The following is a 16,019-nucleotide window of genomic DNA, read 5'->3' on the forward strand; positions in this document are numbered from 1 at the left end:
TTCCAAAACAGCTAGGTAGTTTGCACTACCGCTAGTAACCAGTTGGGGCGCTATTCAGAAAACCCTCTCTCAGAGAATGAAGAGCGTGCATTCTTCATTTATCGTTGGCGTGTGCCATGTTTGCGGAAGTTAAAGCGATTATTGTCATTTTAACGAAATGTAGATAATATTCACATTTACAGATTATATTGTAGCTCATATTAAACAACAATGATGACATTACCAAAGGGACCGGACTCTTTGTGCTTTGACAAAGACGAATTTATGAAGGTATGTAAGATAATGTGACGTTGAATCCTGCGTTTACTTTTAAAAGCATCTAAACATACTTACCGGCCGCTTAAGGTTTAGTTTTACTTTATATTTATGCAATTTGAAAAATCGTAAAGCTTCATTCGAAGCTAAACTACTTGACAGGACGTTTCACGGATAGTTTTTGACATTTCTCAGTCAATGCGCATTTTACTGTCCTCCAGATTCTTACTGGTTAACACATTTTCTTAGTCAAAGACCTTATGATATTTCGCATTCATATGTTTCATGCAGGATGACTTCGACGTGGACAAATTTGTGGCAGATTGCAGAAAGCGCGTCCAGCTGGAGGAGATGCGTGAAGATCTGGAGCAATATTATAGGCTTCTCAAAACAGCAATGGTCGAGCTCATCAATAAAGACTATGCAGATTTTGTTAACCTTTCCACCAATCTCGTGAGTCCACATAATTATGATGATCTTATTTGACCATTACTGTATGCTATGAATATTGAATGATTCTGGATGGCATCTGTAATTTTAGGTTGGAATGGATAAAGCCCTAAATCAGCTGTCTGTACCTCTTGGCCAGTTACGTGAAGAGGTGCTGGTAAGTGTTTATCACACCTTAACAATAAGTTGATGCTTTTGTATTTGCTATATTTCATTAAATCAGAATTTTTCTTTTCTGAACAGAGTTTGAAATCATCAGTGAATGAAGTTATTGAAGCTATAGACGTACAGTTAACCAAGCAAGATGATATTCATAAAAAGAAGGTATGTCAAGGTGCTAAAACTGACTATTGTTTTCTGTTAAATGCATCATTTATTTTTTATATGCAATTTAACAGTCCAGTGTCTGTGTAGATTTGTGTAATGAGACTCATCCAAGTTGTAAGATCTGTAGAGAAGATTGAGAAAATTCTTCACCAAAACACCAAAGATACAACATCCCTAGAAACCAGCAGGTATGTTTAATAGTCAGACACTGATAGTAGCAAACACATCTAATACATTCCAAGTAATATTTTAGCATCTTTTAAGTCTGTATGATGTTTTATAGGAAGTTTTCAAATGCATTTATCTTTCAGTTTGCTCTTTGCATTGCAATTGAACAGCATGCTCTTTATTTCCTAGTCCCCTTCTGGCAGGTCAGATTCTAGAGCGAATCGCCACAGAGTTTAACCAGTTACAGTTTCATGCCGTCCAGAGCAAAGGAATGCCACTGCTTGATAAAGTTCGCCCGGTGAGCTCACAATTTAAAAAAGCCTATTGTGTGTCACATCTATTTACTGCGGAGGACTCAATTGAAATGTATAATTGTCTTATTATCGTGATTATTTTTCGGTATTGCAGAGAATAGCTGGAATCACTGCTATGCTTCAGCAGTCTCTGGAGGGCTTACTGATCCAAGGTCTGCAGACGTCAAATGTAGACATTGTGCGGCATTGCCTCAGAACATATGCTACCATTGATAAAACTAGGGATGCAGAGGCACTGGTTGGACAAGTCCTAGTCAAACCATACATGGATGAGGTACATTTTACACATCACTTTGTTACAGAAATACACCCAAATATAACTTTTAAGTATACCAATAAGTTTACTTCTAGTTATATAAGTTGTTTTAGGGGAAACCTATAAAATTCACATAATTGGAGAGCAGGGCAAAAAAAATCGGCTGTGATTCCCATGTGTGTCTCATCAGTAAATCTGGTTTGGTGATTAGTAGTAAATAGTCATCACCTGCTTTCAGATGGAGCTGCATTTCCTACACAGAGCCATATTTCACAGAGAAGCTAGGCAAAATCGCATACAATATCGGAGGGAATTTCTCACGATTATGAATGCGATTTTGCGATCTCATCAGTGAAATTCGGCTCTATGTAGTAAATGCTGCTTCATCTGAAAGCAGGTGATGACGATTTGCTACTAATCACCTAGCTTGAACTGATTTTGCCAAGTGGTTGATGTCCTCAGGGCAACATATGGTTTTGACCCAAGGACAACATTTTTCTAAATGAAACCTAAACCCACCCCAAACCCCAACCATAACCAAACCCTAAAATCAGATGGACATGATAAGTGAAAAACAATTGTCTAGAAACAGCTAATCCTGGTTGTAAGCTTAAACTAAAAACAAACTGTAAACTTGTTTCTGAAATCTGATTGGTTGATTGAAATGTTGTCCCAGGGTCAACATAATGTTGCCCTGAGGACATCAACCATTTGGCAAAATCAGGAGAGCCTAATCACCGAACCGGATTTATTGATGAGACATGTATGAGAATATTTTTTTTTATTGCCCAGCTCTGCATGAATGTTATTTTTAATCTAAATGGTCAGTCCTTAGGTTTTTTTTTTCCTGCAAATTAGCTTTCTTTCTTGTTTTTTTAGGTTATTGTTGAACAATTTGTTAAGTCCAACCCTAATGGTTTAAAGATAATGTACACAAAGTTGTTGGAGTTTGTGCCTCACCATTGTAGACTTCTACGAGAGGTGACTGGTGGGACTATCTCTAGGTAAATCTGCTGTCTACAGTAAATTGCTATTGTTATTACATTATACGTAATGTATCTTAATGAGTGTTCCCTTCTGTGTGCTCAGTGATAAAGCTGATATTGTCCCAGGATATGACTTTCTGGTGAATTCTGTCTGGCCTGAAATCATTAAAGGTATTGAAGAAAGGCTCCCTTCCCTTTTTAACCCTGGAAACCCAGATGCATTTTATGAGGTAAACACATGAAAACACTTATGGCTAGACTTACAGATTGTTTATACCTGGTTTAGTGGTTTTTCACATGCCTGTGTTTTTGTTTGCAGAGATACGTTGTCAGTATGGATTTTGTACGTAAGTTCGAGAGGCAGTGCGGTTCTCAGGCCAGTGTGAAGAGACTGCGTGGACATTCCTGCTACCAGAGCTTCCAGAACAAGTGGAACCTGCCAGTGTACTTCCAGCTACGGTATGATGACAACATTTGGCACTCAGTCAGTCCTTCATGTTCTCATGTGAAAGATAGATCTCACTGGGAATAAGTGGAGATTAGGGCCGGATTATCCATAGACGATCTTGGGTGAGTGCCCTGGAGCACCAGCCAATATGGGGGCACTAAGGGCTCCAGACTGCGACCAAATTCTGAGATAGCGCCAGCATTTTTGCAATTACCGCGCATGTTCTACCTGCAAATTTGGTATTTCTTCTAGTTGTTGTTTAATGTTAAAGACGAGTAGATCGTAAGCCCACAAGTGTGCAGTGGTTAGACATGGTTGACATGGGCAACTGCCAAAGGTGACATTTTGCGGGGGGACAGAAGGTGCCTGGCCAGGAAAATTAGATAGAAGATAAGAACAAAAAAGTAATTTAGAAATATTTTGTGAAAATTTAACTTTAATATCTTAAACATTGACTTGAGTAAGGTCATGTAAAAGATTGAAATAAAAGTGAAATCAGTGACTGAAATAAAACTTTGATGCTGCAAATGTCATGGTTAGATTATAAGAAGTTAGCCTGGATTACACAGACAGGGTCACCATATGTTCTTAGTTATGGTCAGCCCTGAAATGTTAACATTTCTTAAATGAATTAGTAATTGCTCTTTGTGTGTACAATCTCTTATCTGGGATTTCAGCCACCATGAAAGATCAGAAAAGTCATGCAGCTGTAAACTAAATTTGCTGATCTAAAGGCCTGGGAGCCCCTGTCTTAGATTCTGTTTTTTTTTGTGTGCAATATATGTAAAGAAAGAAAATTGCCCTGGAAGTGAATCGATCTGTGTGTAAGGCTTGGACAGCCTTTGCTCTACAATGTTTGATCACCATTTACTGGTTATAAAGTCCAATGTTATCTTAGTTTGCATAAGCCAGTTAAGCTCTGTTAGTTGTGTTTGTTTTCTTTGTAATAAGCTCTTGTACAGTAGAACACTCAAATTGGATTGGACCGTAGCTCTAGTAGTGTGTTTTTTTTATTTATTTATTCATTAAGCTGACGCTTTTATCCAAAGCAACTTACAATTGCTATGTATGTCAGAGGTCGCACGCCTCTGGAGCAACTATGGGTTAAAGGATTAGTCAATTTTCTAAAAAAAATCCAGATAATTTACTCACCACCATGTCATCCAAAATGTTGATGTCTTTCTTTGATCAGTCGAGAGGAAATTATGTTTTTTGAGGAGAACATTCCAAGATTTTTCTAATTTTAATGGACATTAATGGACACCAACACGTAACAGTTCACTCAGTTTTTTTTCAACGGAGTTTCAAAGGACTCTAAACGATCCCAAACGAGGCATAAGGGTCTTATGTGGTGAAACGCTTGTCATTTTTGACAAAAAAAAATAAAAAATATGCATTGTTTTAAACCACAACTTCTCGTCTATATCCGGTCCTGTGATGCGCCAGTGCGACCTCACGCAAAAACGTCATCACGTCAAGAGGTCACGGATGACGTATGCGAAACTACGCCCCAGTGTTCACAAGTGTGGAGAAAGAGGACCGTTCCGACGTTGTTGTATGTCGAATGATAGTAATTAATGTCTTTGTGTCAGTTTATTGTTTAAAATGGTCCGCAAATGTGCGTTTTATATATATAACGTTACCTTTCGACGTCACTACGCAATAATGTGAGGTCGCGCTGCCTCGTCACACAGCCGGAGGAAGAAGATAAGTGGTGTGGTTTAAAAGTGCATATTTTTTATTTTTCTTGTCAAAAATGACAATCGTTTTGCTAGATAAGACCCTCGTTATTCCTCGTTTGGGATTGTTTAGAGTCCTTTGAAACTCTGTTTAAAAAAAACTGTTAAGTGTTGAGTTAAGTGTTAAGTGTTGGGGTCCATTAAAGTCCATTAAAATGAAAAAAAAAAACCTGGAATGTATTTCACAAAAAAATATAATTTCTTCACGAGTGAACAAAGAAAGACATCAACATTTTGGATGACGTGGTGAGTAAATTATCTGGATTTTTTTAAAGAAAATTGACTAATCCTTTAAGTGTCTTGCTCAGGGACACAATGATGTGTCACAGTGGATTCGAATCCGGGCCATCACCACCTTTTATTCTTACATTTTTTTTATTTGATGTTTACTATCTAGTTCTCAAAAAAAAAGCCAGGACAGAAGTTTTGTATTATATATTTCTATATTTTTAGTGTACTCATTTTCATGGCATTACACAAAAACAGTTTTATGCAACCTCTACATCCGCCTACTCAAGGTACTGTTTACCTGGTCATGAACTTCTTGTTACCAGCCTGACCTTTTTCAACACTACCTGACCTTTCCATTGAGCTGTTTACTGTTCTGCATTTCAAGCTTATATGTCAATACCTACACCTACACAACTTAATAGATTCCCTAAATGATCTTAAGTTTAAAATAATTGCCCTTTCAACCAATAGATAACAGGATGTAGTAGAAGTGTTAACTCTTTTAAAGTAGGTTTCACTTCTGTATCTGCCTTAATATTTACATGACCATCTCCTGACTTTCTGTGTCTATTAGGTTCAAGGAGATTGCAGGAAGTCTAGAAAATGCCATTGCGGATGGACTGGTGGCAGCTCCAGGTCAGTCTTTATGTTTGCTTTAGGACAGGTGATTGTGTGCATCACTTGACAGCACAGGATATCTGTTGACAGTGATGCACAGTGGACTGTTTGATTCCTTTCCTGATTGGAAAAAGAGCAAATATCAGATCACCACTGACGCCAATCTGCTCTCTATCATTGTGAACTTAGTGGAGAGCCGCTACCATCTGCAGGTGACTGAGGTGTTATGGAGCTGTTTGTGCAGGTGCTGGGCTGAACAGGTGTACCTGACTCCACTCGCTCATCGATTTTGGAAGCTAACACTGCAGCTGCTTTCTAGATATGCCACTTTCCTCACAGAGGTACAGAATTCATGATGTAGCGCATATGATTTATCATAGGGTTGTTACTTATCATTGTTCTGTGTGTTTGGTTTTTTTGCACAGGTCCTAACAAAAACATCTCCTCCAGAGAATAGCAAAGATTCAGTAAGACCGCTCCCAAGCTCCGCCTCTTCCACATCCAGCCGAACATCTCAGGATGCAGACAGTGAGAACTCGGGCCCAACTGCCCTGTCTACCAAGCAGCTCGTCTATATTGCAGGCGATGTTGATAAGTTACAAAGGGAGGTAATGTGCTTATATATGGAGTCTCATATTGTATATAGAGCAAAATCTACTGTATATCTTACTTGCATCCTGCTTCTAGATTCCAGACATCACTGAGATGATCAGGGTAAAATTGGAGGCTATTGGATTCCAAAATTTTGCAGTGGTTTCAGGTTTGTTTTATGAAGTTTGAAGCTATTCCTGATTATTGACAAATGTACGTTAGTTTATCACTAAGTTTTCGGTGTTTTACTCCAGAAGCGTTGCAGGACTCCAAGAGCTCCCTGTCTAGCTGTATTCCCCCACTGAACAGCAGAATGACTCGGCATCTCACTGAGAGAAGCATTCGCTTCCTGAAAAACGCTTCCGAAGTTCCACGACTTTATCGGCGAACCAACAAGGTCAAGTGCACTTTATTTGCACATAAATGTAATATGAAGCAGTGAGTCTGGTTTTAAAGGGGACATATTACAAGACTTTTGTAAGATGTAAACTAAATCTTTGGTGTCTCCAGAGTATGTATGTGAAGTTCTAGCTTTAAATATCATATAGATAATTCATTATATCATTTTTAAATTGCCACTTTGTAGGTGTGAGCAAAAACTTGCCGTTTTGGGTGTGTCCTTTAAAACGCAAATGCACTAAATGGCAGTGCTGTGGTTGGATAGTGCAGATTAAGGGGCGGTATTATCCCTTCTGACACTACAGGGGGAGCCAAATTTCAAAGACATATTTTTTCCACATGCTCGCAGATAATGGTTTACCAAAACTAAGTTACTGGGTTGGTCTTTTTCTAGGTTGATAGAAACACTGGGGACTCAAGTATAGCACTTAAACATGGAAAAGTCAGATTTTCATGATATGTTCACTTTAACGGTATTCCATCTTACAAGGAAATACTGAGATCTGTTTGTAAGACAGTAAATTTATCTCAAATAAAATGAAAATTTGGATTCAATGTTTTTTCAAATGAAAGTGATAGTTCACCCAAACATTAACATGCTGTTATCGTTTACTCATCCTCATGTTGTTACAAACCTGTATACATTTCTTTGTTCTGCTAAACACAAATATATTTGTAATGAAGCAGGAAACAGAAGCACCATTGACTTTCATAGTAATACTACTATGGAAGTCAATGGTGCTCAAAAACTGTTTTGTTACAAACATTGCTCAAAATATGTTCTTTTGTGTTCAGCAGAACAAATTAATTAATATAGGTTTTTAACAGCATGAGGGTTAGTAAATGAGGTATAGTTTGTTTAAGGTATAGTTCACCCAAAAATGAAAATTCCACCATTTACCCTCATGTTCCAAACCTGGATGAATTTCTTTGTTCTCCTGGACAAAAGGTAAATAATTTAAGGAGTTTTTGAAATCAAGCAGTTTGACTTCCATAGTAGGAAAAAAATATCATGCAAGGTAATGGTGCTCCAAAATGGTTTGGTTAGAAACATTGCTCAAAATGACTTTATGTTCAGCAGAACAAAGAAATATCTATAGGTTTGGAACAACATGACTGAGTAACTGATGATTTTTTGGGTGAACTATAAACGCATTTCTTTTTGGCAGATTGCTTTCTTTTTTTCCCCTTGTAAGAAAATGTATTACACTGCAGAAAATGACTTTCTTACTTTGTATTGTTGTCTTGGTTTCAGTAGAAATATCTAAAAATTCTTTAATCAAAATGTCTTTTCTTGATAACCATTCAAATTACCTATGAAAATTATACAATTTATATACAATTTAAGTTAATGTGTGCTTAAAATAAGCAAAAATATCTGGTGTGCAAATTTTTCTTTTTTCTTGAATTAGGTGTTTAAGAAATAAGCTAACTTATTTCGGTAACACTTTTTTTATAGGGACCAATTCTCACTTTTAACTAGTGTCTTATTTGCTTACATATTGGCTGTTTGTTAGTGCTTATAAAGGACATATTAATGCCTTGTTCTGCATGACCATATTGTACATCCCTTAACCCAATCCAATACCTAAACCTAACGGCTACAACAACTACATTATTATTAGCTATTAATTAGCAGTAAATTGAGAGTTTACTGAGACAAAAGTCATAATTAATAATCAATAAGTGTTCCTCATACCAAAGTGTTACCCTTATTTCATAAAATGTTCTTGTTTTAAGCACAAATTGACTTAAATTGTATATTTTTTTTTTGTCTAAAACCTAGACTTATTTTCTTAGGTAATTTTGCTCATCAAGAAAATTGTGTAATTATTGCAGAATAAATCTAATACTGCTAAAATCTCCTGCTAAAATGTCACTATATGTAAACCCAAAAAGCTGAATAAACTGTGGTTGCTCCCCCATCAACAGGAGGTGCCCACCAGAGCCTCTGCATATATGGACAATGCCCTTCAGCCACTCCATCAGCTGGTCACTGACTCCAAAAATGTGGTAACAGACTCCATCATCCAGGAGTGGCTCCGCATCACACTGTCAGATTGCACCCAGAGGTAATGGAGTTAAGAAAAGCTGCTTTAAGCCTTTTTGTCAAAGTTTATCCTGGTCAATGTGAACTAGTTTAGTATTATATTTAAAATCTAAATAAAAAAATAGTTTTGTTGCTTAAATAAACTTTGTGTTCAATAGATATTATGAGACTATATCTGACGTACTAAGCTCGGTGAGGAAGATGGAGGAATCTCTAAAGAGACTGAAGCAGGCTAGGAAGACCACCACCACCAGCACTGTGGGTGTCAATGCAGGGCCATCAGATGACAGTAAAATCCGCCTGCAGTTGGCTTTGGATGTGGAATACCTTGGAGAACAGGTATTAACACACTTTGACAAACATCAAATATAGTTGCAGTATCTTTTAACTGAAAACATTTTATTTTGGTTAGTTACATGATACTGGGTTTAAGATGATGATGTTTCATTATGGCTGTTTGCTTTGATTTTACTCTTTGTACATATTAGGTCTGCTTTATCATGCTATTTTTGTTTTCAAGATTCAGAAGATGGGTCTCAAGCCAAGTGAGATCACCATGTTCTCTTCTCTGCTGGAACTCGTACAGGAAGCAAGAGATCTCACCTCAGCAGAGCAGACAGGGTCCTAAACCAGAATGATCAAAAGTAGGGTCCAAATTGTCTTGTCTTGGAGGTTTAAGACAAAAACCTTCAGAATGCGTATGCTCTGAAAGATTAAGAACCGGTAAATGCTTGGCTCAGCGTCTGTTCCAGGAACAGTTCTATGGAGTCCTGATGTTGAAGTTCTTATATTTCTGAGCCAAACACTCAACTGTTATAATAATAATAATAATACTTATAATTATAGCAGTAACATGTTTAGGAGCACACTAAAATTATTTGTGATTTACTATTTGTAAAGTTATTCACAACTGTATGTAAGAATATGGCTGGGAAAGTCTTATTTAATGGTTTAAAGGAGTAACTATGTACCACATTTGCACTGATGCTGTTGTGTCTTGTCATACGTGCGTACATCTAATGATTTTAGATGATGGGGTGTTTTGACTTGAGTTGTGTCTGTCTTAAATTGATTTCCAAGAACATTTGGTGAATTGCCAAGTTGCATAAACTGGTTAAATGCAGAAGAGGTCACTTGCTCAAATTACTTCTGTCTTTTAAATCAAATTGGGTACTGGAGTTTACTTGCTTGTCTGGTGAAGAATGGGACTTTTTTATTTGAAATAATAAAATACACATACATTTGGAATGACATGAGCCATTTGTGTGTATGCATTAGAGTTAATATGTTACAAAAGGGCCTTGTAGAATGTTTGGTACAGGTCAGTAACCAAAAAACTAGATGTGTCAAAGTTTCATTGTTTCAAATAATTTAGGTGTATTTATATTATTTCAGTTGCTTTTATTAACAGTATAACTGGTTAACTCTTTGTTGAAAAAATAATTATGGGTAAAATTAGCTTAATTTAACCAAAATCGTTTTTTGATAAATATTAAAAGTTTATTTGTTTCAAACTTTGTATTCATATTTCATGTTATACAACCAGCAACTATGACAAAGTTGTCTAAAAAAGGGTGTGGCTGGGTCACTTTAACCTGATGATGGCCATTATTTGAATATTTCATTTACAGTTATTAGTTATTACTTAAATGGAAGCTTATAACTAAACACACTAAAATGCTATGCTGTATATTCTACACCACCAAAACTAAGTTGTTGTATTTTAAATTGTTGGATTGGCGATTTTTCCCAGCATGAGTATGGCATTAGTGTTTCCCTCCACAACTGCAAAGAAGAATGGCCGGTTGAATGTCAATACACGGTCATGGCTAGTTTGGGCATCTTTCTGGAAAACTTCAGATCCTTCCTCTGTCATCTCAAGCACATCCTTGTTGAATACCTGTGAGATATAAAAAGAGGTGTACAATAAAAATATTACTATATAGTCAACTTGCTGGTTACATATAACTGGTCAGAACTGGTTAAAGTTTTTTTTACAATGGATTCCCCGAATTTTACCTGATCAACAGTAAAGTTCTCCTTGCTGCTAAGTCGACTGAAACTGGCATCGGCGCCCATGAGATATTTCTCCACTGTCATTTTAGATAGCACTGATCTCAGATCCGTCACAGCAGTCAGGGACAATTTTGGCAAATGTAGCACCAAATGACTGTCAAAAAATTATATTGTTTTGTACACAATCGATTATCTTAGGATATGTTTCTAAAATCTGGTAGTTTATTTGACTTTATTTTCTATTCTTTAAACACTTGATATGGCTGGAATTGACACTGGCAAAGTATCATGCCATTATAAAATTAGGCAATAAAAATAAAATAGTAGTGATTATAGACCAAATATTCACTCACGTCTCTTTCAGATGCTTATTCCATGTAGATATGACTTCTGATCGGAGTTGCTTCTCAATGTCCTCCAGGCTGTTTTTCTCGTGAGGTAACACTAGCATTATATAGGTCCTTTTACTGAGGCTGAGTCTGACTACCGAACACTTCCTGCCAGCATCATTAAAGTACATGTGGCCTCCAAAATATTTCATCAAGGGTACCTGGACACTGGATTTCTCATCAATCCAGAACTGCTGCTCAGTGGTTGCATTAGGATCAGAAGCAAATTTCCATTTACCTGTGAACGGTTATAGATGATAAAATAAACCTCGACGAAAATTGACTTCTTAGTTTATGGTGCTATAGAAGTTTGTACCAAGATTTCAAGCTGTTTATAAAGCAAATGACATGAACCACTTACCTTTAAAATGCACTGAACTGGCAAAAAGCAGGTTAGTTTCTGGAGCCACACTTGTAAAAATGTTCTTCCCCTTGCTGCCTGATGTCTTCTGGATAAAGTTATTCACCTGCCCCTCTGCTTCCTTTGGCTGTGTGAAGTCCACCGCACGGACAAAAGATTGATCAGAGAAGTCTTGTGTTCCACGTACAAAATCTTTGGAAAGGTCAGCATCTTTGTGAACAAAACTCCATACAAGCGTCTTAAACTCATGTCTGGATTCATCCACATGTGAACTTATGGCCTGAAGTGTGCGCAAAACTTTGTGTCCATCCATAAAATATTCACAGCCTGGCCGATCTGACTCCCGGCTAAGTCCTAACAGCTGTTGGTAGGAAATGGCAGTCTTTTTGGATGCTCCCAGAAATAATGTCACCAACGTGCCAAAGGCATTCTTAGGTGATAGCAGTGTGTTAGCATTCTTCTGTGTGGCACTGAGTGCCTGGTACATGCGTAACCCAAGGGAGTTTTGCAGTTCTGCTAACACGGCGGTCCGTTGGGTAAGGTTTTTGAGATCTGCTCCTGTGCCGCTGGGTCGTGGGTCTGGCTCAGTATTGTCTTGAAGAGGGGTCAGTGGATGGACCGTTTCTACCCGCTCGTGGTCGTCATTCTGGATGACCTCACAGCTGATGTTCTCGAAGCTAAAGAGATTGAACGGGTGGACATACACACGATTGGCCATTCCCGTTGTAAAGCAGGAGATCAGTAAGATTGTGAGGAACATCTTGTTTATCTTCATTTATTCAAGCTGGACCTAAATGATATTGAAAATTTTATCAATTGAAGAAGAAATGCATATTTTCTCAACATCTGAAGTCGCAACAGCCTAAAAACACTTTTTACATTAAATAGAAGCAAAAATAATCCGTTTTTCTAAATTTTGCAAACAATGTTTTTGTTTTTGAGAGACTGCTATGTCTAACTGATCTCTGTTTTCACTGTCTTATTTTTTACAAAATAAATTGACAAGCAGCTCACAGCAGCTGAGGTCTCTGCACTGCTGCGATGTATTTGAGGGCAATAACCCTCTTGAACCAGAGGGCAACAACACACAATGAAGACAGAAACTATTATATATCAAGTTTATAATAATCTAAAAAAACTATCATCTGAAATATTACTTTTCCTGTTTTGGGTATGTTTAAAAAAAAAAAAAAATATATATATATATATATATATATATATATATATACACATATATATCAAATATGGACAAACCCAACCATATGGTTAAAATTAACTTTAAAATACTAGTTTAATTAAATAGAATGCACTGTTAAATCCCTTTTTGCAACTAAATTTTAAATTAACTTGAGTTTGCAATTCATTTCAACATTCTTGACTAGTGACAAGTTGCTATAAATTATAAGAATAAGGTTGAAATAACTTAAGCTAATTCATTTATAATTTAAAGCAACTCCAAACTATAAGAAACTTGAAATTAATTGCAAATTCAATTTGATTAAGCTAAACAATTTAAGTGCAACAAAAAATATTTTACAGTGTATATGTATATTATTAATAACCCAATAGTTGTGTTTACCTATATATAAACCAACTATTATCTACTAAATGCATTGTTATTTAGATAAATTCACAAGTAAGTTTCACAGCAAACCAAAATAGCGGTATATTATCATTTGTCAGGAATATTTCATCTACTTCTCACAAGAATAATCTGCCAAAAATTATATAAGGAAATTTAGGATCTAATAAGAGTTCTCCACATATACATACTTAATCATAAACTCTGAAAAAAGATGAAAAGAGCTCATGTTTACCTTTAGAGGACTTGCTGAATCTACAGCTGCACTATAGTGGACTGAAGGTTTACCCTCTTTTTAAATAACATTTTGCAGGATGACATGTTCCCGTAGTTACTCATTGACAGTATTGAGACATTGAGATTTTCTCCACTGTTCTGCTTTAGAGTGGTTTCTGTGTCTGTATATTGATAAACAGTTCAGAGAGTCAGTGGAGAGCACACTAACATGTTTACCTAACGCATGATGCAAGACTGGTATAGAGAACACTAATATGAAGTTGACGTACACAAATCAAAAACTCCTGTGAGTCATGTTTTATGAAGGCCACGTGCAATTGCTTGTTTTTGACCTGTTTTGTCCCTTTACCAAATTTTATTGCACAACTGCTGAAAAATCAGTTTAGTTTAGGTATGTTAAGCAAATCACAGCTTAATTGCTGATTCTTTCAAGTGGCCTTTTCTTATTAGGCCCATATCAAGATTTCAATAGAAAGGAGTGGATGGAAATATGGTTGATTCAGTTGAATGCAGCCTACCAAGTCAGATGAATAACTTACTAGAAGAACTAGATATGCTACTATCTTCCTTCCTCAAAGATGGTATTCCATGTCTGACAACAGGAAACTCAGGTCTGCAGAGAGAAAATGGCACAGACTGATTTTTACCTAAAAAAAAAAAGCTGAAAAAAGAAAAAATCTAAAACAAAGCTGATTTTTTTCACAACTATATCCAACAGGTAGATGGTAAGGTAGGTCATAAAGAAAAGAGCTGTCCAAATCACAACATTTGGTCACTGGGGTTCCTCAAGGATCAGTGCTTGGACCACTCTTATTTTCCATATAGCCTACACATCATACCTCTATTCTATTCTCTGTCTTTTTTCCAACAGGTATGAACTCTACCAATTGTTTAAACTTTTTTTAACTTTTTTCATATTAGCCTATTGCATCCTTCAGATCATTCGCTTCATTGTGGATTTATTTTGGATTAATTATCTGCTAACTACCTAAATGTAAGACTTATTGCAAACAGAAAAAAGTAAACATCTTGATTATATGAGAAGAGGCAACAGAACAGAGTTTAAAGGGGGATTAAAAGCATGCTGAATAATACTTCATAAAGTTAACTTATATCTGTATATTTACCAAGGCAGGCATTTTAAAGAACTAGATAAATATATGTCCTGCAATCAAATAAACATATTACAACATGAAAACTCTACACATATAACAGAGGACAGGAAATCACGTACACCCTCGCAATGTGGGGATTCACCAAAACATTTCTTGTGTCAGTCGCACTTCAGATGTCGAAATGCCACGTTTTTTTTCAAAATGCCAGCATGAAGCCTATTTGAATGTTGCTGACAGTCGCGACGTGCATGACGTTATTCTGTCTCGTAACGCCACCCACAGGGTTGTTTTAAAAGTGCCGTGGGCAGCTGTGAACCAGACCCGTGTGACCTCAGTCTTCATCCGGATTGAACTCTTTCAAGATCATTATCATTTTGATGAAGGTGTTTCCGTTTCTGGTGCATTTTGTGATGCAATGCAAAGTGTTCATTTAACGAGATCAGACACACACACAACTTATCGAGATGTTCAGTTGGAAGTAGCCTAGGCAACTTCGTTTTAAAGTGTTTTTTTTTCTTGAATAGACAATCCGGAGTTCTTCATTTTAAACCGGTAATGTTATTTTATGACACTTGCTTTGAAAGTAACTGGAACTAGTTTACTTTTATCTTAAGAAGTAAAGACAAACAAAGCAGCAAGATGACAGAGGAAGACGAAGGAAGTTTTTCATATATAAAGACTTTTCCTCAAGTATTTCCTGTATTTAGATTTCGTTCTCAAAGCGACACATCTGCTTTTAAATCAAGAATACTGACGAGACTGCGTCAGGCTTGCTCAGGTAGGCTGCTGTTTGTTTGTTTGTTTTAAATATTGATATCTGTTTTATTCAGCTTTATTCGGCATTAAAGCAATTGATGCAGGCTTGTGAAGTATTGTCCTTCTGAATGATCCACTATCCTCAATGATTCAACGGTTTGTTGAAATGATATAGAGGATGATTATTTGTCCTTACAGTTATCGGTTGTCAGGAAAATAATATTGGCCTATTAATATGTATTGTTTATTTATTCTTTTAAAAGTTCAAGCATGTGTGGTCTACGGGATAACTAGTTGTGATCTTTTATTTACTAAAGCATTTGACAGTAGATAAAAAAACATGTTTAAAACTGAGACAGAATTCAAAGGTTAGCCCCAATGCAATAATGTCCAAGCATAAGACCATGCACCTGAACCACACAGTATATTCTTGCAGGCTACTGGTTTTCCTCTTTCAAAAACAAAAATGTACTTCTGACTTGTTAGCAGTCATTCTTAATGTTTTGTGTTTGTAGGCATTTTGTCTGTATATTTAAAAAAGGCTCAAATTTTATTCAAAACTAAAATACTGCAGTGTAACTGCTAGAAGATGCTTCACTACTTTGATAAAAAATTTGACTTAATTCTAGAATATTGTATAAAATACCCAATATGATTTACAAACTTAATTTCTCGCTTGATCAAAAATAATGGTTGTTTTTATATCATCATTTTTTATACACTTTTGTACC

General features: G+C 36.4%; 3 protein-coding genes across 4 annotated transcripts in view; 2 read left to right on the forward strand and 1 right to left on the reverse strand.

Moving 5' to 3' along the window:
• The first annotated feature begins 72 nt into the window (after positions 1-72).
• On the forward strand, positions 73-10,346 carry cog2 (component of oligomeric golgi complex 2). The gene is made up of 18 exons (XM_065296799.2): positions 73-270; positions 547-708; positions 797-862; positions 949-1,029; positions 1,120-1,220; positions 1,390-1,498; positions 1,609-1,788; positions 2,650-2,774; positions 2,860-2,986; positions 3,076-3,215; positions 5,749-5,810; positions 5,982-6,133; positions 6,218-6,400; positions 6,480-6,552; positions 6,638-6,780; positions 8,715-8,854; positions 8,991-9,171; positions 9,353-10,346. Exons 1-18 carry the CDS (start codon positions 211-213, stop codon positions 9,458-9,460), a joined length of 2,193 nt encoding a protein of 730 aa, XP_065152871.1. The 5' UTR covers positions 73-210; the 3' UTR covers positions 9,461-10,346.
• On the reverse strand, positions 10,021-13,565 carry agt (angiotensinogen). The gene is made up of 5 exons (XM_065296801.2): positions 13,416-13,565; positions 11,599-12,388; positions 11,202-11,475; positions 10,852-11,002; positions 10,021-10,732 (listed from the first exon to the last, which is right to left on the reverse strand). Exons 2-5 carry the CDS (start codon positions 12,371-12,373, stop codon positions 10,556-10,558), a joined length of 1,377 nt encoding a protein of 458 aa, XP_065152873.1. The 5' UTR covers positions 12,374-12,388; positions 13,416-13,565; the 3' UTR covers positions 10,021-10,555.
• Positions 13,566-14,975: 1,410 nt separating this feature from the next.
• phactr2 (phosphatase and actin regulator 2) overlaps positions 14,976-16,019 on the forward strand; it is a 42,006-nt gene continuing 40,962 nt past the window's right edge. The window contains exon 1 of one of the 2 annotated variants that reach the window (XM_065296802.2): positions 14,976-15,310. In XM_065296802.2, coding sequence (XP_065152874.1) covers positions 15,172-15,310 — 139 coding nt within the window. In that variant the 5' untranslated portion in view covers positions 14,976-15,171. The remainder of the gene's footprint in view (positions 15,311-16,019) is intronic. The other variant, XM_065296805.2, reaches the window with a different exon arrangement.

This window comes from Paramisgurnus dabryanus, chromosome 20 (assembly GCF_030506205.2).
Source record: "Paramisgurnus dabryanus chromosome 20, PD_genome_1.1, whole genome shotgun sequence".
Taxonomy (NCBI): Eukaryota; Metazoa; Chordata; class Actinopteri; order Cypriniformes; family Cobitidae; genus Paramisgurnus; species Paramisgurnus dabryanus.

Excerpts from the sequence above, each read along its gene's own strand:
- agt (XM_065296801.2), bottom strand. The coding sequence starts at position 12,373 with ATGAAGATAAACAAGATGTTCCTCACAATCTTACTGATCTCCTGCTTT. Across the intron at positions 11,003-11,201 it reads AATAAGCATCTGAAAGAGAC|TCATTTGGTGCTACATTTGC; the intron begins GTGAGTGAATAT and ends ATTTTTTGACAG. Across the intron at positions 10,733-10,851 it reads AGAACTTTACTGTTGATCAG|GTATTCAACAAGGATGTGCT; the intron begins GTAAAATTCGGG and ends TATATCTCACAG.
- cog2 (XM_065296799.2), top strand. The coding sequence starts at position 211 with ATGATGACATTACCAAAGGGACCGGACTCTTTGTGCTTTGACAAAGAC. Across the intron at positions 1,789-2,649 it reads TCAAACCATACATGGATGAG|GTTATTGTTGAACAATTTGT; the intron begins GTACATTTTACA and ends TTGTTTTTTTAG. Across the intron at positions 8,855-8,990 it reads CTGTCAGATTGCACCCAGAG|ATATTATGAGACTATATCTG; the intron begins GTAATGGAGTTA and ends TGTGTTCAATAG.